Raw genomic sequence first — 17,809 nt, 5'->3', positions numbered from 1 at the left:
TCACTTTTAATCTGGTCAATTAGTCTATCAAATCTTTGCTGTTAATTTCTTAACCTTGGTAATGCCATATTTGATTACCTAGGATTCTCAAATGTAGGAAATTTTAAAAAATCCTCTTAAATAAGGTTGGTTATATCAAAAGATATCTCCAGGGTCAATATTAGTTAATTACATTTGGGCTTCTGTAATATTCTGAAGTAATATGGAAGAAATAAAATAAATGATGGACGCTTCTAATTTGTGCTATCCTTTAAGATATCCGTGACTTTTTTTTCATAGTTAACAAAGGATTTTATAAAATAAAAATTTCAAATACATCATAAACGTACAAGGAAGGAAAGAAGGAAAAAAAAGGAAAAAACATCACAAGACTACAAGAAGTTAGAGCAAGATGTCCAAAGCCAAATAAAAGAGTACAAGACAGAAGCAACCGAAGATTCCAAAACCCTCAAACAATCTTTTGTTGTGTTCCTTCCCAAAGCACCACGCGAGACAAAGTGGCGCAGCGCTCCAAGACTTCTTAGACATAGAGCCTTCTATTGTTAACATTCCAACAGCTAAAAAGATGGATGGCATGACTTGGCATTATCCATGCCACCTTAGACAAGGATATGATTCCAAAGCTTAAGAGCAAAGTCACAATGAAGAAAGAGATGATCAACAGATTCCCCAGGATGTTACTTTGATTCTAACATAATGATGATAGGTGGAAAAAGGAAATGAAATCGTAGATGTATTTCTTTGACATACACTAACAGAATATATATTAAAACCCTTTAAGAAATATTCAATCTTAAATTCGCAAAGAAATTAATTTTTTCCAGCATAGAGTGAATAATTAAGAAATTATGAAAGTCCACATAAACTAAAAAAATAATTAATTTTTTTAAAGAAATGTATTGAAAGTATGATGAGTATGTTATACCTGTCAAGACAGTGAAGATTCTCTCAGAAGGAAAAACGAGGGGGAAAAAAGAAGGAAAAAAAAAAGGGAAAGGAATGGAAATATGAAGTGGGACATGAGTCAGCCAAGGAATGGAACACGTCAGCTCCCTACAAGTCCTCTGAGGAGCACAGCATTTCTAAATAGAATATCGATTATAAGGAGAGATCCTCTTCCCTACTAGTACCAATCAAGCATCAAGAAAGAATGCCAGGATCCTTTTCACAAGTTTCGACATGGCAATTAGAAGATGATCGAGCCCAGAATGTCCAACGTACTATAACCCATGAATCACCATGATGTTACTATTTGTCACCCATGCAATACTACAATAAAGAATGTCTTTAACATTTCCAAGGGATAAAAATAGAAGAACTAGAAATGAGAAAAAACTAGGCCTATCAGTTAGAAAGGTGACTTTCTAGTGTGGTGTTAGTCGTGTAGGTGTGATGAAGATACACGAATAAATTCTTGAAAATTTTAAACCTAAATTGAGATGGAAAAAATCACCTGATGTGCTACATATTGCACGTCAGCAACACTTCCACTCCGTGAAGCGATTTGAAATGCACTTTTGAGGCGACCACAGATCACGCAAGCCAGCACCTTTCTGTTCGCAAAATCATTAAATTTGGACTATTGTCAAAACCGTCAAAATATAAAGAAATGATAATTGCATCAGCTATATCATCATATCGAAGCAACTACTAAGCCAAAATAATGCGAAGTAAGGATCCTTTCAGGAAGTGATTGGTCAACGTGGATACACCACATTATACACAATAATCCAATCCAGTAAAAGGCTGATTTTCACTTAGCATGCTGAAGAACAGATCATTTGGGCGGAAGCACTTGCAGCACTTTAAGCACAGAGTAACGTTGTAGGTGCATGTAGTAACTATAGCACTCACAAACATGTTTACCGACCTCGCTCCCCACCAAAATAAGAAGTGGATCCTAAAGAACCGCAACAATTCATGCGTTCCCACTTGAATGATCAGTAAAAATTTTCTCTCACATCTTCATTGGAAGAGATTTCGATCCATTATATAAGTAGCTTTTCAATTATTGCCAAAGATCGTTCCATTCCAAGTACATCACAAAAGAGTGTTAAGTAAAATGGTTAATTCATCTTTGCTTTTCCAATGAACAGATATTTCTTCTAGAGGGAAAAGCAATTAAAGGACATGATATATACTACTTTGAGACAAGAAACCAGCACCTACTAGGTATAATGAAGTGTATAATCTATAAAAATTCCCATGATTTTTCTATGTCTTCCAAATACACGTAAGAGATATATTTAAAGTCCATGGTAAGACAAACTGAATCATACCTGTGGCTGCTGGTTAACATGTCTATCAAACGGTCAGGACGTTCTTTGTGCTTATTGGCATATACATTTATGGCAGCTCCTAACACCTACAACATGTTCCAAAGATGATGTTTATTGAGATGAAGATGACAAAAAAAGCTTGGCTACTCATCTTCTAACAAGACTTTGCAGAATACAAGAGAAGAAAATATCGCGAAAATTTGTATATTAACAACATAGAAACTTAAGCAATCGCCCAAAGGATTTGCAATGGTATTGTTGACCTTCAATACCCAGGTTAGCAGTACCACGTTAATTGCAAATTTCAAGTAGCCATAACAGGTAAATCCCCAATAATCAAGTGGGAATTCCAAATAGCATGAGAAAGATGAAAGAGAAGCTTAAAGTGATTGAACCTCGACATCGACTTTCTCCTAACAAGTTTAACAATGGCAGCATTAGCATTAATCTTTGTTGTGCCCTAATAGCTGCATCTGATGAAAGTTTTACTATCATTTTATGTGAACTGCTTGGAAACTTAAACCAGCCAAGTGCCATGCTATGATATTTTTTACGGACATTACATCACCTGATCCCAGTCCTCATAATCAATAGTGCCTTTGATGTTTCGGAAAAACTCTGTCAACTGGCCTCCTTTTTTCCTTTCCGCCAGTGATGCAGCTACCGCAGCATAAATATCCACAGCTGTATGGTATGTTAGAGCTAGCTTAGCAACAGGACCAAAGTACAGTTGAATATTGAGACAACTCATGACAAAAAAAGTTATTTTAGTTACCAGGAAGGCTAAATTCGTAAATCACTTGAAAAGCCAAATCGAAGTTCCTCTCAGCAAGAGTCTCTGCAATCTCACACCTTCTCCTGCAATTCATAAACAGAGCACAACCTTGCATAAAGTCTCTCTTTCAAGACATTTCGATATGTTTTACTTTCCAAATGACGGAAAACCTCATAGTAACTATTTCCCATTGGTTTGTATGGAGTAGCTTTTTTTTTTTTTTTTTTTTGGTAAGGTAAGTAGTATATTAACTTTTCATCGCGCAATATACAAGAGGAATTGCCGAACACAAAAACCTCGTACCTGAGGCAACACAAAAGTGTTGCGATAGGTGCAAAGATGTAGCGGCTAGAAGAAGCATTTAAGCACGAAGTGCGCGGCACTTACAATAGCCAACACAGCGGCCAAACAAAATAAAACAACTATGATACAACAGCAAGGATAGTCAATGAAAGATAGAGGCCGGAATGCCCCACTTAACTTGAAGTCTTCTGTTACGCGGCACTGTATGGAGTAGCTTTAAGCTCTACTTTTTCTAAATTTTGTCATACTCACAATTCGACTTTTATTTATTGCAAAACACCAGAAATCTTTCAATATATACAAATAGGTAACATAAAAATTAGGAAAAAGTACTATTTTAAAGTCAAAACCAACATATTAGAACTAATTGGGAAAGTTAAGGTCTAATATATGCGACATTTTACTTATCATGATAAGATTCTTAATTTAACGCAGGCAAGGTCTATGGATTGCTGTTGCATATTCAGCTCTCACAGCTGCTACTGCTGTTAAATAATTATGATGGACTGACATGTTAGGCAAAGAAATATCATGCAGGTTCAGACAACTTCGGAGAAAAAGCAGCTTTATGACTTTTCCAACAATGGAATCAAGCCCTTCTCTTGATAAAAAGTAATACATTCATGAGTATGAATGTGAACTTATCCAAAGCTCCAAAACAGACAAAAAGAAAGTTCCCAACTTCCATAAGAACAAACATATTTTCTTTGAAGGACAATATCTTTAGATTTTGGTTTGAGCAGTTTTATCTGAATAAGGAACCAACCTGAATGTATCGGGATCATTTGGGTTCCCAAAAAGAGAATGCTTCCATTGGGGCCCATCTGAATCATTGAATGATTTGACGACATCCATCTGTGAGATTATTGATCGACAGCAAAGATGTCAGTTGATCGACTACTATAATTGCCAAAAAGAGACCACTAGAAAGCAAAAATAAATATTTACTTGTATTGCCACGCGGGCAGAAAATTTGACAAGTCCTTCTTCAGTGAGCTTTTCAGAAGCGCTTTTTCCTCTCAGGCCCTTTGTGACAACTTTAGTAGAATCTCCACCTTTATATCGTGCTGAAAGACCTTCATCAAAATGCATCTACAGGTTGAAAGAAATTACGTCATAAATGAATTCCAGGTCAAGATTACTCATAAGAAAGATATCTTTCTAGTAAGTCCAGACAATCATTCAAACTAGAAAGAACAAACACCAATCTCAAACCAAGTTTAAGCTAAATAACCATTACTCTCTTTACATCACAAAGCTCACTTATCTTTTCCCGCCAAATCAGAGAAATAACATTGTCAGCAACATTTTTTTATATCGTGTACGGCCTCGATAGCTGTTGTCTGGCAGACAATTTGAACATAGAAAAGGAGAACATATTGATATCATCATTGGACATCAATAGTATTGTATGCGCAATTTCCATAATTTATCTCGCTTACTTTGTATACGAGGAAATCCAACACATATGCCTCTCAGAATTTTACAAATTGTTAAATTGCTCGTATGTTAAGATTGTCTTTCATGTATTGGCCCCAACTTCTCTACTTCAATATTCTTTTGAATTTGTTCCTCCATAGCAGCGGAATTCTCAAATTTGATGTAGAAATTGATAGCAGAATGACAATTAAAGATACTAGGACCAGTACGAGGAAATCCCTTAGCATTATCTTCTATAAGTGATAAACTAGGCACAAAGGCCCAGAGTTATCAGTGAGACAAAGCTCGCACGCTTGAGATACAAGGAAATACCTTAGCATGTTCCAAATGTTTGATGGCTTCTTCCTGCGTAGAGGAATTCATAAATAGTTGAATACAGCAAAGCCCAGCCGCAACGTGGTCCTTCTTGATAACCTGAACCACAGGGAGAAGTGAAAACAAGCAATGTGAAGCGAACTTTAATAACAGTCCCAAGAAGTGTTTGGTGCCAAAAAGATAAATCTAACCACAACAAATTTGCCCAATGGCATGAGCGCTGGAAGTGGGGACAAGGGGCAATAAATATAATTGTCACTGACACAAAGGTAGCCTCACAATGTTAAAAATCAATTTAATACAGACATATTATATCTCACATTCACAAAAATACTTAGTGCAAACGAAAAACTTTATGCAGAGCAAAGGTAAAACTTGTTATGGAAGTAAAAACACAGTTTCTCAACTGAAGAGGACAAAAGTGATGACTTTCTCCTTTAAAGTTATGATGAATTTATAGTAAACAGAAATAATCACAGCTAGAAATCTCATTTGTAGTAAATTACCATCAATAACATCAATGTCATGTTGAAATATGGATCAAAAGGAGTGATATATCTTTTCCAGTTAATGGTTACCCTTTGGTTTCCACAAGTTAATAGTATGCTAAAGACACATCGGGTTTATCCAACTGCATGTAAGTAGGAAATTTTTTGAGGTTTTAACTTTTATTTTTTGAAGAGAGAGAGAGAGAGAGAGAGAGAACCCAGGCAGCGCCCTGGGAGAGAGAGAGACAGAAACAGAGCCAGAGTCTATCCAGTGATTTAACTTTTTAAATGAGATAAAAAAGAAACGTCAGGATGAAACACTCAATATTGTGCTACTAAATCATAAATTAAAACATAAAGAACTTTCAAAATAAGCCGACTGCCACTAATGAAATAGACAGCATAACACAAATTTGCAGCTCTATTTGCTTGACCATCTAAAAAGGACTATATTCTCACAAGCGTGCACCAAGTCTAAAGAATTTAATCTACAAGGAGTAAATTTTACCTGAAACTTGTACAAGTAATTGAAATGCTTATGAGTTTCACAAAAAATGCAGATTCGGGCAAGGGCTGCTACTGTATGTTGAATGATCACAGCTTTTGAACTTGATGTGAGTCTCGTGGAAATTACTTCTTCCAAAACAGACATGGCACCATAGCCGATGCAGAAGTCACACAAATCATCAATTGTTCCATAATCAGTTGCCAGAGGATCTGGTCTTTGTGGAGATGAAGATGAAGTAACAACACCATGGCCTGAAGGTTGAGGGGATGTAGGAACATCATCCGGTGGAAAGAATAACATACACCCGTCACTGAAATGGCCATGCCTAAATATAAAATTAAGCAGATGCTGCGGAGCATACTGCAATTAAAAAAATACACATAGAGTCATGAGCTCTCAAGGGAATGAAAAAAGCATGGATGAACCAGAAAATTAATAACAGCTTTAGGAAAGATAACATGTCCATACACACTTAGTACTTGTCAAATTCGATGTTGAACCTTCTGTTCATCTTCACTTCAGGGATTTCTAATGGAGTTGTTTGACAAGGCATACTCTAAAGTTACAATCTAGATGACTTCGTTAGAGATCTCAATTGAAGATCAACAGAAGGGCTATTTCCACAAATATGAGAAGTAAAAGAGCTAAATTGCCAAATTGAAGTAGCCACTTTGCAAATGCCCCAACCAATAGGTGTCAAGACAATTTTCCACATACTAATTATACCCAGGGCCAAGTATCCCACAAAAAAAGCTTCAATTAGAAATATTCTGCTAGAATCTTCAGATACGGGGAAGTTGCACAAATAAATCTTCCATACACATCTATACGAAAGTTCTGCATACAAACGATAATCAGACAATTTGCATTAACAAAGCCTGCATGAGGGTGCGCATCAAGAAAAATAGAGTAATGTGAATATCATGCCAAAGCACATAAAATATCAAAGACTAATCTGCCTACTATAAATAATTAAAGCCTTCCAGATACAGATCATATGTGAAAGATTAGTTTACCTCCTGTAGATAATTAACACATTCAAGATAGCGAGTACTATCCAGATTGCTTCGAGGTCCCTCTTCCAAATCGAGGAAATTAGAGTCATTTGCCGAGTTTGATGAACTAGACTTCTCCGAACGTGGGAATGTAGATGGCATGTACAGGACATTAAGATATGAATCAGCAGAAAGTGAATCATCTAATATAGCTGGAGCACTTTTAGCCAAATGGTCATACCTGCAATGAGAAATCCATTCATAATCTGTCTCAGCAAGCATGTGAAGTAACCTTCTCAATTTTGTGATGCGGCAAGGGAATCATAACATAGACATGAACGGAGTTTGAGAGTACTAAGCACATTTAATGTGCCGAACATGAAGCAAAACACAAGATGAGGTGGAAAGTTCACTTCCTTGACAAACTTTATCTAAAGACGATGCAAGAAAAGTATAGGTGTAACCTACTCAAACATGGACAATCAGGTGCAGATGACTCAATGAGTTAGTTGGCTTCCTTGGACATTTCTCATTCTTTATTTTTATTTTTATTTTTATTTTGAGACATAATAGGTCCGTACTTGATTTGCAAGGAAGATAAATCAAATGATCAATCATTGACCCACTCTAATTTCAGAGTCCACAACTCTCCTACACTCAAAGCGAGAGTTAAAAATTCATCTGCAAAAAAGCCACGTTGAGATTAACACCCAACAGAATCACACGATCACTTGAAAAAGGCTGAATCAGGGCACGGTGTGAATATGTAACAAGTCCAAACACCCATGACCAGTCCTCACTTAAAACTAAGCCATGCTCAGGGAGGCCGTGACCCTAGGTTGTTTTGATAGTTTAGGATTAGAATCCAAGATATTAACTTGTCATCTCTGGGAAAGCATTCAAACCCTGTGCATATTCTCCAATAGTAGATCCAGATCTCTTGCCATTAACCAACCTCTTTTGGCCTAGGAATGGCAATGGGGCGGAGATGTTATTGGAGGTGCCCCATCCCTGCCCCACGCCCCACACAGGGCAAATTTCTCCACCCCTCCCCACCCCCATGGAGCATGCAGATGCCCTCGCTCCAAGTTAACATTGAAGTCTAGACATCTCAACAACGGTAACAATTTATAGAAAATATTCATACCGACTAAATTAGGTACCAACACAAAAGTAAAATGGCTAAGGGGGAAGAATTGAGTGTGATAATTTATTTTGGAAGGTCTTCATCACTATTTAAGAAGCAAAATACGGAAAATAAAAGATACATATGTTGCTGAAAATGGAAAAATAAAATAAAGAAACTAGGTTTTCAGGAGTAAAAGATAGCAGGGAGGTTTACGGGGCAAAAACAGCCACATCCATCCCCGCTCCGCATGTGAGGCAGAAAAATTTGCCCCCCACCCCAAAACTCATGGATGGCGGGGTCCAGCTGCCCCATTGGAGCCAAGCAATTCAGGTTTTCGTTTTTGAAGGGTAGGATTGCCATCCCTACCATGGCCAAAACTCAACCAACAGACATAAGGAAAACTTACCACCAAGGAAAAGCACTCAATCTCCTAACACTCACTAGTTGACCTCTCCAAGGCATACTAAGAAGCCTTTCCTTATGTAGTAACCAGATTCACCAAGTTTTCAGCACCAAAAGGATTTTCCACAAGTTCAACACCTTAGCACTTTTATGGAAGACTAAATCTCTAAAACCAACTTCGACCTCCCTAAAGATTAAAAGTCTGCCATGAGCATTGCATTGCAAAGAAAGTAATAAGGATCTCTCATGCTTCTTCCCTCCATTTTTCACACCAAAAGCTATGGAAAAGGAAGGGAGGAATAAAAGATTTCTCCTAGCATGCCCATAAGTTTCAGAAGGACCTCCAGACTACCTACACACTGTAGATCTGAGGACTTGCTCTCCCCACAATTCCCTTATTTACTACTTGTGAAATTGAAAAAGTGCCGCTTGTCTAATAAGAGAGCAGGTTACACCTTCGAAACTCCAACAGGAAAGAGAACATAGTACAAAGCAATAGAATAGTAAGGAATGAAAAGAAGAACCATCTTCATCAGAACCAGGGGCTTCAACCTATTGAAAATCAAGCCTGGAAAGGCTTCCAACTTCTACATATGTCAGCTCGACCTCTAATTCACTTGTTGGCTCTGCCAGGAAGGGATAGCAGAGAGAATAATTGCCAAAGCAAGGATAAAAGAGGACACTGTAAGGAAGAAAATGAAAGAAGGAATGGCAAGGGAGGTGACAGGTATCCAAAAACACAAGCAAAGCGACTGGACATGTCAATGTACTGACAGGCAGCAGATCAGCAATCAATACGTGTAACACAGTTCTAGTCATTTAAACATCTTACATTGAACGGACTGCTGACACATCAACAGGAGGACCTCCTTCAATAGTATTAATGATCTCCATAATGACAGGTGTAGCATCACCCTTATACAACTGAAGTGCTTGCCTGGAGAGAGAGAAATGCATATCAAAATTGATAAACATGTGCAAATTGATATATTGGCATGAAACTATTTTTTAAAAAGGAAAACATACTTAAACTTCACTCGAGCTTGTCCATAGTGTTCCGTTCGAATTAAAGCATGTCCCCAAGCATTCCATACAGGAAAGACATCTATCTGCAAGAGGGGAGACATATTTATCCATTTAACTAGTCAAAACAGCACAACACGTGACTGTGTTGCAGAAACAAAAATTACCTTGCACTTCTTACAAGTGTAGACAGCCATACTATACCGTTCATCTGCAATCAACCTGTCTCGAAGACGACCGGATGACTCCTTGTCAGCAATATCGTCAAGGGAAGCAGCAATCCCAGATCCTAGGAGACTCTGAAGCAGTTCGGCACGTCCAAGCCATATATCTGTCTGCAGAAGAAGTTCAGAGGGCTCATCTGTAGACTGACTACCTACACTCGAGCTACCAGCATCTGATGATGTGTCATCTGCATCCTTATTTCTCTCAGGATTGCTAGACAACTCACTAGCCCCAGCCAGCTTTCTAAGAAGTGATTTAGCATAGAATAGTCCCTGCTCATAAGAAATGGTTAAACATTAGTTCAATCTGCATAAGATGTACTTTCAATTATAGTACTACGAACTTCCCACAAAGTTGTGCCATTTTGTCCAATGAAGGGATTATACAACAGCGGTCAGTTGTCATGTCCCTGAACCAATTATCAATCAAAGAAGGACTAACCCCAAAAAATTGGTATGACCAAAGGACTGCCGGGTAAGAGAGCTAGCACCTTGACCTTACTTCTAAGTGCCTTCTTGTACGATTTCTCAGATTAACATAATTTAATGAAAGATAGAGAACTTTTTCTTCTATTTTATATACTTCTTTCCTTAGATAAGCTGAGAGCAAACCTGCACAAATGTGTCCGTCGCATGATATGCCCGTCCAACTGTTTCCATTGATGAATTCTCAGGCAACTGTTGGCAGCTTAACACATTTCTCATCTGATTGACACACAAGTCAAGGGCACTTTTGGCAGACACGATCTCATCCAAACACAATGAAAGCAATGCCTAAAACATAAAATCCAAATTTTCTGTTAAGAAGAAAGATTCAAGAAAGTGACATCACACAATCTGTATACCACCTTTAACACTATATGTTCGCAATATGCATCAATTCAAAGTATAGAAGAACTTGACAATGCCAACACAGCTAAGCAAAAAGTGCAACTCCACATTACAAAACAATTTTGTATGTATTAGCAATACCAAACAGTCAATGCACTATAGAAGAATCACAGAAAGAAAACCACCAGTATACTCTACTCTCTCTCTTAGCCACATCTACATAAGATGTTGCTATTCTATAGGATTAGTCAAGATGTCTATTCAACAAGACGAGTTCACAACATGTGAATTCCATCTTATCTATTGGTTTAAGACATGTATGCGGTAGCTGTGGAGTCAAATGAAACTCAAGAATTGGTGTACCAAGTGAAGGATCTTATCATCAGAGAAGCTAGAGGATAGAAAATAGTTTTCCTCAAGGTCAAAGTTCAATTAGAAACACCTCCTTACTATGGCTTTTCTGTGGACGTTTAGACTGCATATGGCAACCATTCTGTGCCCGGGAACAGATTCCGATCAGAAATTATTCTTTTTTATTCTGTGCCCGGGAACAATTTCTAAGCATTTGAAGGCGTTTGGTAACTGCCCAAAATTTCTATTCTTAGAATAGAAAAAGAACAGAAATGCGTTTGGTAACTACAGCTCAAGTTTCTAGATTAGTTGGTGATGGTCCCATAAAATTCTACTCCTCAAAACCTGCACTTTACTAACATGGATAGATTGATTGATCTGCTTTCAAGCTCACTTAACAGGCAATCTGGATGCATTTGAAAAGCTCATGCCTCAACCAGATTTTCCCGATTCCTTATTTTCAGCTTGTTGGCACTGGCAAAATAAGGCCTATTTACTAAGGCTTTAAGCAATTTCAATAATAACAGAAGCCCCATCTTCATGAAAAGCAACTTTAGTACCCTGGTACCACAAACTCATCAAGTGATCAATCGAAGACACTTACCTTAAAGAGAATAACATCAGGGGCACTTTCATACCGATGGGACGATCTGACAGCTTCATCCTTACTTCGATTCCCAGTTAACATCCATTCATCAACTATGGAAACAGGTGGAAGTCGGTCTTGCCCCTCAGCAGAAAGAGATGTCATTGAATCTTCCTGAATACCTGCCATCGCCTCCAAAGCAACTCTTTCGGAGGGCGATAATCCCGAACTCTTTCTTTTCCGTTGAACATCTTTCGAAGCATTTTTTTCTCCAGCATTGCGAGGGCCCCAAGAAAAAGCTCGTCGGGCCTCTTTCTGCAAGTTACTCAAACTGCTCGAAAAAGATGACCTCGTTGAAGCACCTGCTCTTGTTTTCGGTTTTGACCTTGTTCCAGAAACTGATATACGAGGTTCCCTGGAGGGAGAGCTTATGCTGACCACGATAGCTTTAGCAGCATATGTGACAATCATAGAATTGTCTCTCAAGGAAGGAAATTCTTTAAGAATCTGTAAAAACACGATTCGTTCATCAGTTACAGAGAGGGAAATATAATCTAATAAGCGCTAGTTGCATTCATCCATGATAAACTCTCTCTCAATGCTAGATAAGAATTTTTACCCCAGCATTAGGCTATTTATTTGCGATGCAGATTATAAAGTAGTATCATACTGAAAATCATCTTCTTGAGAAGTAAAATACCAAAGACGCAGATTGCAGCTGCTTCCTCATAAGGAGAACCTCAAGAATTAGATGAGGGTGCTCGTGCAGAGAAGAACATCTTTGCTGCCATGGCAGAGGCAGGGAAGCAAGAACACGGAGACCTAAGGCCCAAGAGTTAAGCCTAGAGACCTCAACATCTGACAATTTCCCATCTCTCCGCTTCAGGAAGAAGTGAACCTCCATAATATCAACAAACAAAATAAGTAACCCAAGGGACAACATGGAATTGTAAAACATACAAGCAAGAAAGACACAAGAGTGATTACCAGAAGCTGCTTGGACCGCAAGTTGGGTAACAACTGCATGGCACCCATTGCAACTGGTAAAGCATCTTCAGAGTCACGTAGGGAGGAGAGAAATCGTGAGGCTTCTGCTGGACCTCCACCATTCAGAGGATCTGCTGTTAGAAGTTTCACAAGTTGTTGAGCCTGTAGCTCTCTCCGCATATCTACTGATAAACCAGCACTTTCAGCCACTTTTAAAGCAGCAGAAACAGCCCCCTTTTCAGCCAATCTAAGAGCCAAGCCCTCAGGATCTGCTTTACACGCAGCTTCAACCTAGCCAGAGTAATCTGAAACTCTGAGCATCTAATCAAATACAACTATTACTCAAGCTATAATTTCACTTTGATTACTCTTAACAATCTAAGCAAATTAGTTTAGGACAAATGACCTGTTGCCAGCTGCTATAATGATCATCAGCACTTAATATATGACTGTACTTCTGCAAAGCTTGTCTCATTTGCAAAATCTGAATCAAAACAAACTTGTTACACGAAAAGAACTCGAGGCTGACAAGAGTATTCAGATGAAGAATCACAAAAACCAATTCTTGAGTAAAAATAAAACGAGTTTCTGCCTATGGGAGAAGATTGAACTAAGTGAATCTAATTCCACCTCATTTCTCACTGGATCACTATGAGGCAGATGGCAGCTGCACATGGTGAGAACGTCCAAGGCGGCATCAAGTTCCCATCCGTGCATATACCTGATAGAAAATATTCAAAAGCGAATGACCAAATAGGGAAGATTTGACGGTGACTATGTACGGCTATTTTGAAATATCAATAACTCGACATTATCAATCAGCTCATTTGCATACAAAGTCTTATTGACCCTAAACATACTTAAGGGCAAGTTTAGCTGCCAGTTGTTTATCATTCAGCCGCAAGCAATACTGCCAACTGTTACTCCAGATGCTGTGGCCTCCATAACTTTGTGTTTGACCAGATATTGAATGGTTTTCTTCGCCACGCTCAATTAATAACTGAAGTAAGTGGTCAGAGGCACCATTACGTAGAAAACGATCGGATAGAGCAAGAGCATCCGTTAGTTTTCCTTCATCAATTAATCTGTAGAAGTAGATCAGTGAGATTCAAAAGTAACCCGTGATGCAATCAAAGCTAGAATATCATACTAAGTGCAATACAAAATTGAATTATAGAGATGAGGCCACATTTAGCATTGTAACTTGCACGGTTTTAGCAATTAGGTCCTCAAACTTTTAATTGGTGCAATTGAGTCCTCTAACTTGCATGAGTTGTGCATCAAGCCGTTTTGCCAACACATTTAATTAAGTTAACATGGCAGATGACATGGTATTATTTAACAATTTAATAAAGAAAAAAAATAGCAAAAAGAGAAAAAGAAAGAATGCAAGAGGGAAGGTGAAGGGAGAAAGAGAGAGATTGTGATAATGCAGCCGGACAGGCATTGCCATCTCTACCATGGACACTGGCAATGCATCCTAGTGCTGCCACCACCAAAGTGAACCTCTATCATCCATAGACACTAGACTTCGCCTAGAATGCTAGAACATGATGATTTTGCATAAAAGAATTGATCAATTGCTGAAACTTTTCACGTTATTCACCATAACTTCAGCAATTGGAGCAAATGCCAGCAACAATTAGTTTTAATAATCCAGCTTAATCAACTCCTTCAATTGCACACCATGTAAAGCTGCCGCCACAAAGTATCCTTTTGAGCTCATCAGGCTTGGTGAACGGGCCGACAAGGGTGAACAGTAAACATTTCGCCACCAAACAATAGTTTGAACCTCTTTCGTGTTGCTATATACTCAAGGGGTCCTAGACTCTCAATTGGAAAAAAAAAATGTGAAATTCGGGATCAGAGGTCCTCTCAATCTGAAGATTGTCCATTACTCATCATCACAATCGCACTCATCTTGTCATTGTTTATCTCCATGGAGGCGTTGGCTACATTGGTAAGTCCAGCTAGTGGTGGAGGAGATGGAGTGGTAGCACCACAATAAGTCTCCAGAGTCCGTGGTGGCGACGGCTCTAGGTCTCCCTCCCTCCCGCATGCATGTTCCATTGCACAATGTCTTCTATTTCTTGCTTTCCTTTTTCTTTTCTTTTTTTGTTCTGTTTTACTAAGCTGATTTTTCAGAATTTAAAATGTCCCTCTTTTTCCACATTTAATATTGCCATGTTGGCAATCACACCGACATATTTGACTGTGCACAAAACGAAAGGATTTGGTTGCACAAATCAAACAAGTTAAAGGACTTAATTGCAACAATGATGCAAGTTAGATAATTAGATATCGACTTATCCCCTAAAATATATCATAAGTCCATCTAAAATTATCAAGCAAAAAATTTCATCCTTCTTGATATAAAGCTAAAAAGACATGGCACCAAACAATTAATATTTGTACTGATACTAGAAAAATAACCATTATAATAGAACAATATGAAGACCCAATTAGAACGACGAAATTCTACCCTGCAAGTGACGTGAAACCTACACGAGGGAGTTATTGAAGCAAAGGATAACACACCAGATGTCAGCATCTAAGCCTGTTTCTTTTCAAAGGCTACTTGTGGTGTTTTATAACATCGCCCTCACATCATATTTTGTAGTCAGGTCATGTGATATTTTTCACCTTTATGACATTGTTGCAGTCACTCGTTAATAGGTGTCCCGCTAAAGCTGGCATCCCATATGGCAAAAGGTAGGCCAAGCACACAATAATAATGTCAGAAGAAAAACATATATTGCTTTTACAAGATTTGTGAAAGACAGATCATGATTTCTTTCTGAGAATAGGAGAAAAATAATAAAAATTAAGGAAGGGAATAGAAATTTGAATCTTTAAAACTCTAGAACTGACAAAAGATATTTAACCAACAAGATTGGATAATACAGTTAACAAATCAGACTTGAAGACAATTAATCACAAGTTTCACAATTTCATTGTATCCAAAATTAAGGAAATACAGAAAAAGTAAAAGTGGAAAAGACAAGTATGCTGTCTTAAATCTTTGAAGACAAAGAAACATATTAGAAAAGAAACAATGTGCACAACAAGGCTGCCTTTCCAGTTCAATTATAAATAAAAAAACTCATCTATGAGACTTGTTTTAAGGTGCAATAGATCCCTATCAGCGCGTCATATGCAATATGGAGATTGATTCCATGTAGGAAATTTTGAAACAAACTAGCAATATATCTCTGTTGATGCATCATATGCAATATGGAGATTGATTCCACGTAGGAAATTTTGAAATGATCCCAGCAGCATTTTATATCACTAGAGCACCATTAAATAAAACTTCAGTTACTAATAATGGACCACATGGGGACTACTATGTGGTTTCTACGGTTTATGTCTGCTACTGCATTTAAAATAGGGAATACATATCAACTCAACAATTTTGTTGAGATATAAAGTGAAACTAACAACCCTACAATGTTTTTACCTATAAAAGAAAACCAATCCTACAAAGTACAATATTTGCAGATGACTTGCACCTGCCTGCCCAATATATTTGAGTATCATGATTGCCTCATCCAATCAGTCTAAAATAACACCAACCAGCCAAACTTAATTTGAATCGACAATCCAACACTATTGCAGTTTGATTTGCAACAGAAAAGAAGCTAAGTTATGTTATTTGAATATACAAAGGGGAAGGATCGTAACACCGTTCAGACTATGAATCCTTATGAAGGCTCTCTCTCCATATATCAGCACCATTCACTCAAATTGACACTTTAACTATTTGATAAAATATTTAATTTTTGCCCAAGAACAAGATCTCCACTCCGTGGTATTAAGCTCTGTTAGTAATTATACACATTGTGTGAAATATGGATGGGTTAATATAATCTTCCTTAAGATTATGTGAAAGAAAATTGCTCCATGCCATCATGAGGTTACAACAATCACACTATCATTGACAAGAACTAGTATATAATAGAACTATTTAAAATAAAAGATTTTACAAAAAATAATCATTGAATTTGTTACTACTCTGTGCCATCTCATGACATATCAGATATTCTGTTTATTCACATACATTTGATAACTTTTTGTATAGGAACTATAATTAACATGTCACACAATTAAATGACTAATGAAAATATATGAAATATAATGGCATGTATTTATACGCGTAATCGTTTTACTCTAAAAGAACAAGTACTCCATAAGTTCAAAAAATGAATGGGAGAAGGGAAGTCTTACTGAAAGTCACGTGCTTACATATATCAGACCTGAACGTACAAGTATTATACTGATAGAGGTACCGGGCAGCACCGTCATTACAATTACAACATGCAAATTCCATGGTAGAGCTAAAAGGACAAGGCAAGGAAATTGAGAAGCCACAATTATTATGTATTCCAGCATAATAACATCATTTCATAGTTGGATTAATAAGCCAACATAAACCAAGATGCATCTGCAGAATATATATCATAGAACACAAAGGCTATAAATGCATATAGTGTAGTGTAGTGTAATTAATCTGACCCAGCTTTTTTCTACTGAATCATTTCAGGGTATGCTGACACTACTGAGTAGGATAAAGCTTAGTTACTGTAATCGCCTCCAGACTTATTTGCAAGCAGTCAAAAGCCTAGCTAACTAAATCTTAATAGAAATCATTTGATCCTATAGAAGTGAATTTTGACCGATAAAGAAAATTCATAAGTCCATAGAAACTTACAGGGACAACTATCAGAAAGCTAGGAATGCACTTAAAATAAGTGAAACAGGGGAAACTAACTACCTCTCAACAGCTTTCTCGTAAGGTTCTTCATTCTCCCAGTCAAATGAAAGATGCACCGCCATGTCATAGTCGGCACGATCAGACTTTAGAGAGTCATCACAGGTTTCAGCAGGTCCCCCACTTTGATGATTGACATCTGTCAGAGTGATAGGGATCCTACTGCTACCACCACTTTCATCAAGATCAGACTCTGTGTCACTGTCATGTTCACGGGCTCGTTTTATAGCAGCTCTTTGCTCAAACCTAACTTTGCCATCATCAGCTGTTCGCTCAGATGTCACAGCAAACTCTGAAACTCGATGAAGGTTGGTTTGCATTTGAATCCAACGGTTTAAGGTTGGAAATCTATACATCAGGAAATCTATACAACATCAAAATATAGTTAACAATAATAATCAG

At 37.7% G+C, this 17,809-nt stretch overlaps 1 protein-coding gene across 1 annotated transcript in view; it reads right to left on the bottom strand.

The window, feature by feature from the left end:
* The window catches only part of LOC115684245 (uncharacterized), a 39,406-nt gene that overhangs the window by 1,676 nt on the left and 19,921 nt on the right, over positions 1-17,809 (bottom strand). The window contains exons 16-35 of the mRNA XM_030608985.2: positions 17,411-17,755; positions 13,497-13,721; positions 13,267-13,357; positions 13,043-13,120; positions 12,637-12,927; positions 12,350-12,547; positions 11,668-12,156; positions 10,494-10,655; positions 9,825-10,154; positions 9,661-9,743; positions 9,467-9,571; positions 7,125-7,344; positions 6,109-6,468; positions 5,110-5,211; positions 4,306-4,449; positions 4,124-4,212; positions 3,055-3,137; positions 2,848-2,963; positions 2,280-2,365; positions 1,454-1,553 (exon numbers count right to left, since the gene is read on the bottom strand). Of these exons, the coding sequence (XP_030464845.1) occupies positions 1,454-1,553; positions 2,280-2,365; positions 2,848-2,963; positions 3,055-3,137; positions 4,124-4,212; positions 4,306-4,449; positions 5,110-5,211; positions 6,109-6,468; positions 7,125-7,344; positions 9,467-9,571; positions 9,661-9,743; positions 9,825-10,154; positions 10,494-10,655; positions 11,668-12,156; positions 12,350-12,547; positions 12,637-12,927; positions 13,043-13,120; positions 13,267-13,357; positions 13,497-13,721; positions 17,411-17,755 (3,697 nt within the window). The remainder of the gene's footprint in view (positions 1-1,453; positions 1,554-2,279; positions 2,366-2,847; positions 2,964-3,054; positions 3,138-4,123; positions 4,213-4,305; positions 4,450-5,109; positions 5,212-6,108; positions 6,469-7,124; positions 7,345-9,466; positions 9,572-9,660; positions 9,744-9,824; positions 10,155-10,493; positions 10,656-11,667; positions 12,157-12,349; positions 12,548-12,636; positions 12,928-13,042; positions 13,121-13,266; positions 13,358-13,496; positions 13,722-17,410; positions 17,756-17,809) is intronic.

Source organism: Syzygium oleosum, unplaced genomic scaffold (assembly GCF_021117445.2).
Source record: "Syzygium oleosum isolate NSW1041296 unplaced genomic scaffold, Sole_v2.1 Sole_v2.44, whole genome shotgun sequence".
In the NCBI taxonomy this organism is placed as follows: Eukaryota; Viridiplantae; Streptophyta; class Magnoliopsida; order Myrtales; family Myrtaceae; genus Syzygium; species Syzygium oleosum.
This window is presented reverse-complemented; position numbering and strand designations above follow the sequence as displayed.